At 41.6% G+C, this 10,482-nt stretch overlaps 1 protein-coding gene across 3 annotated transcripts in view; it reads right to left on the reverse strand.

Moving 5' to 3' along the window:
• The window catches only part of MAK (male germ cell associated kinase), a 48,795-nt gene that overhangs the window by 17,645 nt on the left and 20,668 nt on the right, over nt 1-10,482 (reverse strand). For all 3 annotated transcript variants that reach the window (XM_003788303.1, XM_003788302.1, XM_003788301.1), the window contains exons 8-10: nt 6,425-6,775; nt 2,704-2,876; nt 547-695 (exon numbers count right to left, since the gene is read on the reverse strand). In XM_003788303.1, coding sequence (XP_003788351.1) covers nt 547-695; nt 2,704-2,876; nt 6,425-6,775 — 673 coding nt within the window. The remainder of the gene's footprint in view (nt 1-546; nt 696-2,703; nt 2,877-6,424; nt 6,776-10,482) is intronic.

Below are 10,482 nucleotides of genomic sequence, written 5' to 3' on the forward strand. Positions count from 1 at the left end.
CGTCCTCAAGTTCTATCAGTTCGACTACCAAGATCCATCCAGATTTTACCCCCTTTCATCTCTACTGCTTTCACTCTGGAACAAGCCTGCACCCTCCCCACCTGGACATATGCACTGGCCTGTTGATCAGTGTCCCTGCCTCTCCTAAGCCCCTAGCAGGCTCTACCCAGCAGCCAGAATGATCTTTTAAAAACTTAGATCGTTTAGGAAACATTATTTAAAAATCTACTTTTTATGAAAAGTTGTAATGGGAGTGCAGAATTGCTTTAATAACATTTAGCATTTACTAACTGAATCGCTTTGCCAGGGAGGGTGGTATTGTTCAGAAGCATATTCATAATCTTGACTTCTGACTACTTGTGCGTCTCTTAAGCAGAGACACGAGGTCCAGAACAGTCCTTGATGTTCTGCAAGCTAAGCTATCAAAGAGCACCTCAGTTTGGACTTTTTATTTCACTGGTGCCCTTTCTTCAGAGATTTCAAGACACTTGAGCCTGACCTTACTATACTCTAGCTAGCAGTAACTATTTTATTTTTTCTACTTACCTGGAAGGTATCTTGATTGCTTCAAGTAGTACTGTTTAGCTGTTGAAGCGGTTGATAATTCAGAATCAGATTTTAGAGACACAGCTGCAGGTAAACTCTTACTCTCCCCTAGCGAGTGGTCGGAGCCAGAGGGGACTGACTCAGGAAGCCTTGAAAGTCAACAGAAGGGAGCATTACAACGCAAACCAGGAGAGCTTCTCACCCAGCCTCTGGACATCTTTTTTTTTTTTTTTCTTTTTCTTTGTTGCCCTGGGTAGAGTGCCATGATGTCACAGCAACTTCTAGTTCTTGGGCTTAGGCAATTCTCTTGCCTCAGCCTCCCAAATAGCTGGGACTACAGGCATCCACCACAATGCCCAGCTATTTTTTTGTTGTTGTAGTTGCAGTTTGGCCGGGGCCAAGTTTGAACCCGCCACCCTTGGTCTATGGGGCTGGCGCCCTGCTCAGTGAGCCACAGGCACTGCCCGTCTCTGCGCATCTTTTCATTGACTACTAAATGACAACTTCCCTCTACCTCCGGAAGACAGTAAGCCGTGCACGGACTCATCTCTAATTCCAGGCTGTGTGCGACAGGAAGCTTTATAACTGAGCAGCACTTTGCTCGTGTACAGGATGTTTCTACCTTTCCTGTAACCACTGCAGTGTGAAGCTGGTGCGCTGACAGGGAAGACGATCATAGCCACCTCCCCCCGTCGACTAAAATGACATGTGATCGTCAGTAAGGTTGTTTGGGGGCATGGCTTGGATGGGCTGAGAAAACGGAAGTGGGGAAAGAGGTGCTAGAAAAGTTCTCACGTAAAATCTCCAATTACCCTGGTGACACGCTTAGAAAATAGGTATTTGCTAAGACAGGCCCGTTCTGTGGTATAGAATCTGCAGCCGGGCACCTGGCTAGCTGCTCCCGGTGTCAGTACCAAGACCGACGCTGCCACTCAGTCCGGCCTCCCACAGCCCTGTGCAGCATGCAGGCTTAGCTCTGTCCCATTCCTGAAGCCATTTTAACGGCAGTGCACGTGGCAGCCGTCACTACCAGAGGATGTGGCTGTGACAACATGTTCTGCTCCATGTGTTCTAATTGAACTGTACCACAGGTGACCAAACCCGTAGAAAGCGGGACTGTGGCTAAGGGCAGACAACTGTACCCTTATGTCTAATGCAGGAGGAATACAGGGTGGACATAAAGTTCGTGTGTAATTTAAATTACTTTGCTACTTTAAACTGCGTAAGAACTTTCTGTCCACCCTGTATGTATAAGAAACAAGGCCTGATGAAGGCACCAGCCTTCTGATTTCTCTCTTTAGTCTCTACTGGCATGTAAGATTTGAAATAGTGGAGAAGTATGACTTTCCTGCCTGAAGCGGGAGAGGAATTAAGTGGGCATTTCCTCAAGTTCAGGCATTTTAGGAATGAGTACCTACCTATGGAACATGGGGATCTGGAAACTGACTGTCAAATAATTATCCAAGTATACATACCACTTAGAGATTCCCCAAGCATCCTGAAAGGGCTGAGTGCCCCAAAGTCTGCTCTATACCAGGCTAAACAGCTATTGGACAAGTTTCCCTGACTGAAGACACAATTATTCTCCTGATTCCTCTTCTGTTCCCAAGAGGAAAAAAAACTTGAAAGTATCTTTCCAATTGTTCACCAAAAATTTAACCCACCCTGACTTCAAAGTTGAATAATGCACTGATGATGATCTAACTTATAAAAAGAAAAAGAACTCCTAGAGATATTAAACATCCAGAAAAGTTCAGAAAATGATCGAAAAGTTTACAACAACAAGCAAGCTAATAATTAAATCTTAACATCATCAGAACAAACCATTAACCTCGTACATGGAGCTCTGCTTTCTGCAAATTTGTAAATTTCATATGGGAATGATGATGATCGTAATTCACAACAGCACCATAAAAACTGAACAAGAACCCCTTCCTACACACACACTCCATTAACACTGAGAATCATTCCTGTGAACAGTCAAGAGTCTTACCTTTTCAGACATATTGAAAAGATTTGGGTTTTGGAGAATAGAACAACATTAAGCCAACTTTTTCTCTTTTAAGGTTTACATTCATGTATATGTATTCAAAGAGCAAAATAAAGTTGATATATGATAAAAATATTTTTTTTTTTCTGAAGAATTTGAAAACTCACCAAAATGGAGTATCTTTCTTCCTCTTTTCATTGAAAACACCCATGCTTGGCTTTTTGGAATGGGAGGCTCCAAAATCATAGTCCTCAAACTCTTCCCAGCTATCTCCAGACTTGAAGACAGCTTGACCCCAACGCCTCCTAGCATTTTTATGACCCACTGTGCCATTTGTCTTCTGTGGTGGAAAAATTAGTCATCATAATCTTTAATCATTTGCTGAATGCCTTTCATGCACAAGCTATTAAGTTTGACACTAAGATTCTCCATTCACAAGGAGATAACACATACACACATTTAAAAACCTTAACAAAAATAGGTAATAAATGCCAAAAATATAATGGGTACTCAGAGAGGAGAGGTCTCTGTGAACTTGGGTTGGAAGGGGACTTAAAATATTTAGGATCTGATTTGAAGGATGCAGAAAACTGAGATTTGGCTGTGTCTCTTGGGCAAGTGACTTAACTTCTCAAAACCTTAGCGTCCTTCTCAAGTGGCGACAGCCTTAAGAAGAAGGCACGAAGGCTGCCACGTGCTAGTATCTTTTACTCTTCTCCCTCCTAGAATGCAGATGGGACATCTGAAGGAGTGACAGCCATCTCAGGGCCACAGGCCTGATAGCCACTTGCTAAGGTGGTGGAACCGGAAGACAGCAGCAGGCTGGTTCTTTTGGAAGCTGCTGGATTGCTCACCACCCAACTTCTTCAATGAGAAAACCCCCATTGTTTAAGCCACAGTGGTTGGAGTTTTTGTCATAAATCACTGAATGTAATCCTCACGGACACAGAGAGGGAAGTCTGCATCTGATTGTGACAGAATGTGGCGCCATGGACAGACACAGGGAGTGTAGACGTTCTGGCTTGGGGCAATGAATTGGTTTTAGGCAAATTTACACAAAGTGGTTTGGGGGTGTATATACATTAAAATTCAAAAGGCAATTCAAAATCAGAAAATAGAGCTCGGAAGGAATGGCAGCCAAACACAGCTATGTTGGGAGCAAGAAGATGCTTTAAAAAGGGTTAATGCTATTGCTTGAAGCTGGTAATGTCATAATGACGCATGAAGACTAAGAGTGGACTCTGACCACTTCTGTACTATTATTATTTTGGCCAGGAAGAACAATCTCCAGACTGAAGAGAATACAAATATCTAAAGCTCCAGATGGGCAGGGTTAGTAAAACATTATATCTCACTGAGTTCAAGCCCCCTCTCCACTGTGCTGTATTTAGGGTACCAATGCTGAACACTGCTGAACAATGTCAGAGGTAGCCAAGAATCACGTATGTCTAGCAAGACCGGAAAGGAGAAAATATAAATAATTCTCACAAAGTAGAAGGAGGATGTTTGCAAACTCCACATTCACTGTGGTACAAGATGAGGGCAAAAATTCTAAAATCAATTATCAAAGAGAACGTTTGTGCCAGGAAGGGCAAAAAAATTGGTGAATCTTAGAGGACCATAGTGTTTCCTAAAGAGCAAAACAGGAATTTGTTTGATGTAGTATATGTGGACGTTAGCCAAGTGAGCGACAGAATTTTTCATGTCAACCTTATCACTGAAATAAAGTGATGAAAGGACAGCCAAGAGGCATCAGTACACAGTTCAGTAATCTGCCCAGAGTGCTGACGGATGGGTCACTGTCAATGTAGAACGTCCTAGCAGCCTGCCCAACAGGTTATTACTATTCTGTTCATCATCAAGATACAGGAAAAAACCAAAAAAAAAAAAAAAACTAAATAAATCCACAGCTAGCAACGAGCTAGACAGAATGGTCAAACAGAACAAAAGTTAAGAGTTCAAAAATAACTCAAGGCCAGACATGGTGGTTCATCCTATAATCCTTATATGCTGGGAGGCTGAGAGAGGAGAACAGCTTGAGCAAGAGCAGGACCCTGTCTCTATGAAAAATAGAAAATTAGCTAGGTGTGGTGGCAGGCACCTATAACTAGCCACTCGGGAGGCTGAGGCAGGAGGACGGCTTGAGCCCAGGAGTTGGAGGTTGCCATGAGCTAGGCTCATACTATGGCACCCTAGCCCCATTACAACTCTTCGAATCTTAGACATCAAATATATAGGTACAGGATATATGATTTAGCAAAAGCATTAAAATAAACAGGTAGACTTAGGGATTTTAGTTGACAGAATGCCGAATCTTAGCTCTGGAATGTATTAGCTTGTCAAACGTTAGGGCAAGAGAGTGCACATGGGGACCTAGCACAGTGCACACAACTTAGTATCTACTCAGTACATGTGAACTTCCTCCCCTTCCTTGTCAACATGAGTCAACATCTGATGTGCCTTCTGTGGGACAGGGGGAGTGAACACACAATGTCGGAATGTTAGAGGTGATGCCCTGGCTCTGTGCTGTCTCCCTGCTAGTCTGCCTCTAGCTCCGGTAGCCTCATTCCAGGTGGGACGCAGGATGCGCGGGGACATAGAGGCTCCTTCACACACAGGAACTGAGGGCCACTCAGTCATTGGTGAATGATGTCTGTGGGGAGCATGTGAGGCAAGTGGGGGTGTTTCTCCTAGGAAAAGGGCGGATCCTATGAGGGCTGTCTTCAAATACCAAAAAGGCTGCCTTTTCTAGAAGTAATTAGATTTTTTTAAAAGCTCCAGATTTTAATAAACCAGATTTTAGCTCAGCATAAGAAAGCATGTCCCACAGATGAAGAAGACTCCCCAGGACCCTGGAGGTGGTTTAAAAATAGTGTGGACAATTATTCATTCACTCAACAAATATTTATTGACAATCCACCATGTGGCAGGCACCACTCCGGGTTCTGGGACTATAATGATAAAAATTCCCCACAGAACTTGCATTCTACCATAAGAAAATAAGACACTGTCTTATATTTATTTTTTCTCAAGAAGACACACTAGGGCTTATTTTCAGGGGATGTCTTCCCCCTCTCTGTGCTAAAATCTACATAGCCACACCCATCACTAGGTCTTATTATCGGGGTAAGGCTTATATTTAACAAATTCATAGAAATCCTGCTAGGGCTTATTTTGGGGGTAGGTCTTATTTTTGGGGAAACATGGTAGTAGAGAGGGCCAGATAATAGAAAATAACGTAAGAAACAAGTGATGAATAGTATGTTAGAATGTGATTAGTGCTGTTGAGGGGCGAGGGACTCTCACTTACATTAGGATGGTGGTGGTGGTTGGGGACTAGGTAAGGAATCAGACACACTGTTTAAGATCCTTTCAGTTCTGAAGTGCCATAATGCTAACGCATTTGGGAGTGTGTCTAGTCAAGGGAATGGCTAAAACAACATGGCACTAGATGGCTCCTAGAACTGAACAGAAGGAGTGGGGAGAAGAAGTTTTATACTATGCCTGACACTTAAAAAAAAATTCTGTTCATGTTCATTAGCATTTAAAACAGTGCAAAATGATAGTGCCCTTAAAATAACTAAGACTTCGCATCAGTACTCTAGAGTACTTGATTCTCATTCTTTCTTTGATTTCTTTTGCATCCAAGGCACTATTAAAGGAAGTCTATAGCATGTGAACTCGGTTGCTTCCATTGTGAAAGTTTTCCTTTTTAAACCATATAGAATTTTAAGTTATCTCATGTCGAGCTCCTACCAGAGGAAGCAGCAGTTTTAACATAGAATAACCTTTCCTGTCTTCCTCAACATAATCAGAAATGCCTTGAAACGGAATCCTCATTGCATGAGTCAAGCTACTTCCTATCCAGTGTCAGTGTTGGCTACTTACAGTTGGCATGTGTTTGATGATGCTTGGAAATAGGGTTTGTGGTAGTTTCTGCGGACACTGTTGCTTTGGAGGTTGCTGGACACTCACGTTCTGTGGCGGCTGAATGGGCTGCAGTGGTTGGTGGCTGGGTTTGGCGTTAGGCTGTCCGACCGTCTGATCAACTGAGTCTTGCAGAGGCTTAGATTCCAGTTCAGCTAAGGACGGCTTTGGTTCCAACGGCTGCAGGTGCTTGTTTAAAGGTGGTTTTGGTTCTAACGGTTGCAGGTGCTTGTTTAAAGGCTGTTTTGATTCCAGGTAATTTAAAGAAGGACCTAATACCTGACCAACTTGAAAATATGGATGTTTCAATGCCTATAAAAGCATGGAAATAACAACAAATGGAGAAAGGTTCCACTTAAATTTATCGCACATAAACTATAATTTTCTGGCACTGGGCTAGGCAGTTATCATTTAGCCTACAGAAGCTTCAGGGACTTAGATAGTGTCCATATTTTCCTCCTATGCAGTGCCCTTATGGAGTAATTTTAAACATATAACCAGGAAAAAAATGATTTGAGAAACAAATTCCATTAAAAACATTTTAAAAGCACAAGTCAGAAAAATATAAAACTCACTATCATTTTAACATCTACGCAAAATAACTGTGTTATTTATTTAGATCTTGTATGAAAATAAAATCTAATCTATGAGCATTGGTTAATTAATATGATTAATTCAAACTAAAATACTAGATAGTGATAATGGTTTAGAGCACATCAAAAGGCATTCAGACGTTAGTTAGGAAAAACTCCCACATAATTTACTTAAAATGATTAACCCCAGCTGTATAAAAAATTAAGGGTTACTCTCAGCCTGAGCATAACAATATACCTACCGGCAATAAAAAATTATACAAAAAGGAGACTACAAATACATATGTGTTAAAGTTTATCAATGTACCAGCAAAGAAAAGACATTTATGGGAAGAAAATATAAAAATATTAGTAAACATTATCATTGGAGTAATAGCTAGGTTAGTGATCTAATTGCTTACAGAAGGGGAAAGGCCCCCCTGATGTCTGGGTACCACAGTCTATAGCAGCGGTTCTCAACTGGGGGCAGGTTTGCCCCAGAGAGACGTTTGGCAATGTCTGGAGACATTGTTGACTATGATGACAGGGGTGGGGAAATGCTACTCCTGTCTAGTCTAGGCCCACGGGCCGCCTGCTGATTTTGTACGGACTTATTTTTACTTACAATGGTGTTGGATATCACAAAAAGTCTGCATGAACCTCTTCTTTGGCTACTCAGGTTTTGTTAGTGTTTGTGTATTTCACGTGTGGCCCAAGATAACCTGTATTCTTCCAATGTATGGCCAAGGGAAAAAAAAAAAAGGTTGGATACCCCAGATCTAGTGTCTAAAGGGCCAAGAACGTTGCTAAATATACCATAATGCACAGGAAAGCCCCCTAGGAGAAAGAGTGATCTCGTCCAAAATGTCAGTAGGGTTGAAATTGAGAAAATACTCTAGGGAACAGCTGAAGCCTTCCATGCAGTGCAGCTGGGAAAAATTGCCTGTCAGCATCCTACACCTGGGCTAAGGGGGGAGGTTCCTGGCCCTGCTGCCTCTGGCTATTCTTGTTTTCCAGGGATGGGTTCCTTAAGAGAGCCAAGCCCTGTTCCCCAGGGCTTTGTGGGAACACAGCCTTGACCAGCAGCTAATCCCTTCACAGACGTGTAAGCTCAGTTTTCAGAGGCTGGAAGGCAGCTCTGTATTTTAGATAGTCTCTGAATCCTGCAACTTAACCAACCTCTCTCCCTAACTAGGTCTCTCTGCTTCCACTGAAAGCAAGACCAAGAAGCAAGAGTTCGTTAGGCATTAGGGGAAGGGCAGGGAGGCATATTTTGACAGAAGTAAAGGGAGTGTTTCTTTTACGATGTTCTCAACTGCAATAGATGTGTAACTATATTAACATTGCTAAGTGGAATGCGACAGATGATTTAACTATCTCAGAACCTAGCACACAGAAGGTACTCAAATTCTGAATTAAGCCACGTTAATTAATTAGTATGGCAGCCCTCCTAAATTAATAATGCATATTTTGGAGTGGAAGCTTTGAAGATGTGTTTTGTAATTTCAAACCTTCCTTTGTAACATCTCTTCCCTTGTAAGATACCAACCACTGTCCTTCAAGAAGAGGGGAAACTTTAAGAAATATTGGCATTTGTTTTTCTATTTATTAAGGGAATGAGAGATAACTGTACCCAACAAGATAGCGTTCTTGAGAAGAAAGTAAAAATCATCTCTAATCCCAACACCCAAAGAATACTTATTGCTATTTTTGGTATTTTTCTTTTCAGCATTTTTTTCTCATTGTATAACATAAAATCATCTTACATGTATAAAAGCATTTGAGCAGATCTCTACGCCTCAAAGATGCACATAATTTAAATTGGAAACATTTAGAGATTAACTTTCAATGGGCTGTTTTCAACTTTAACTGAACATCTTTGGACCTAAATATCTCATTTTCTTATTGTGTTTAAGGCTCTTTATATGTACAAAGTTGCTTTCTCTGACTAAGAGAGAGAGATGAAAAATGGTATCTTATTTTTACTTGCATTTTATGATAATAAACAAGGACTGAACATTTAAAAACATTTCTGGTAATTTGCATGTCTTTTCCTGTGATATTTTATCATGGCCCGTGCTCACTTTTTTTTCCTAAATACATTTGAAAAACTTATATCTTTATTACAAAGATAATGAAAACTTAGATCAGAAAATATACAAACATTTCATCATTTTCCTTGTATTTTTGTAGAAGCCTTATATTAAGGACACTAACACCAGCATACTTGTTAAAAATAAGTTTTTCTCTCTTATCTTTCCATTTTAAGATTTTTATGTAGTGAAAAATTTTAATTTTTATGGAATCAAATCTTCTGAGTTTTCCTTTAGTGATTCCTTCTATTACTTTTATACTCATCTTTTTCTCATCTTTAATCAAAGACCTCATCTAAGATCAAACATGCTGGCTTGGCGCCTGTGGCTCAAGCGGCTAAGGCGCCAGCCACATACACCTAAGGTGGCGGGTTTGAATCCAGCCTGGGCCCGTCAAAAAACAATAATGACGGCTGCAACCAAAAAATAGCCGGGCATTGTGGTGGGTGCCTGTGGTCCCAGCTACTTGGGAGACTGAGGCAGGAGACTCATTTGAGCCCAGGAGTTGGAGGTTGCTGTGAGCTATAATGCCACAGCACTCTACCCAGGGGGAAAGCTTGAGGCTCTGTCTCAAAAAAAAAAAAAAAAAAAAAGATCAAACATGCCTGTCTACTACCTGCCACAATGCCTGGCTATGTTTTGGTTGCAGCCATCATTGTTGCTTGGCGGGCCCCGGCTGGATTGGAACCCGCCACCTTAGGTGTATGTGGCTGGTGCCTTAGCCGCTTGAGCCACAGGTGCCAAGCTATTAGGGATTTTCTATACTTTTTAAATTTAATCCTTCTGTGATTTATTCGCAAAGTATGATGAGTGGTAAAGAACCTAAATTTGTTTTTTCCTAATGGTCAGTGAATTGTCCCAGCATCATTCCTGAACAGTCAGTCCTTCCCACATGAGGTCATGTCTACCTGCTCCTCACATATTCTGTAACACTGAGCTATTTGGCAACTTGTATCACTGTACTTTCACTGTTATTATTGTCACTTTACAGACTAACATCTGACAGAACGCTATTCCACCACTCTCTGATTACTTATTTTGACTATTCTTTCCCATTTCTTCTTCCAGATGACCTTTAGAAAGCATTTTTTCTGGGGTGCAGTGGGGCTCACACTGGGAGCCTGAGGCAGGTGGACTGCCTGAGTTCAGGAGTTGGAGACCAGCCTGAGCAAGAGCCAGACCCCATCTCTAAAAATAGCCCAGAATTGTGGCAGGCCCTGTAGTCCCAGCTATTCGGGAGGCTGAGACAGGTGGATTGCTTAAGCCCAAAGAGTTTGAGGTTGCTGTGAGCTATGACTCCAAAGCACTCTATGAAGTTTGACAAAGTGAGGCTCTGTCTCAAAAAAAAAAAAAA

Source organism: Otolemur garnettii, unplaced genomic scaffold, assembly GCF_000181295.1.
Source record: "Otolemur garnettii isolate 467f Iridium unplaced genomic scaffold, OtoGar3 scaffold00026, whole genome shotgun sequence".
NCBI classification, from domain to species: domain Eukaryota; kingdom Metazoa; phylum Chordata; class Mammalia; order Primates; family Galagidae; genus Otolemur; species Otolemur garnettii.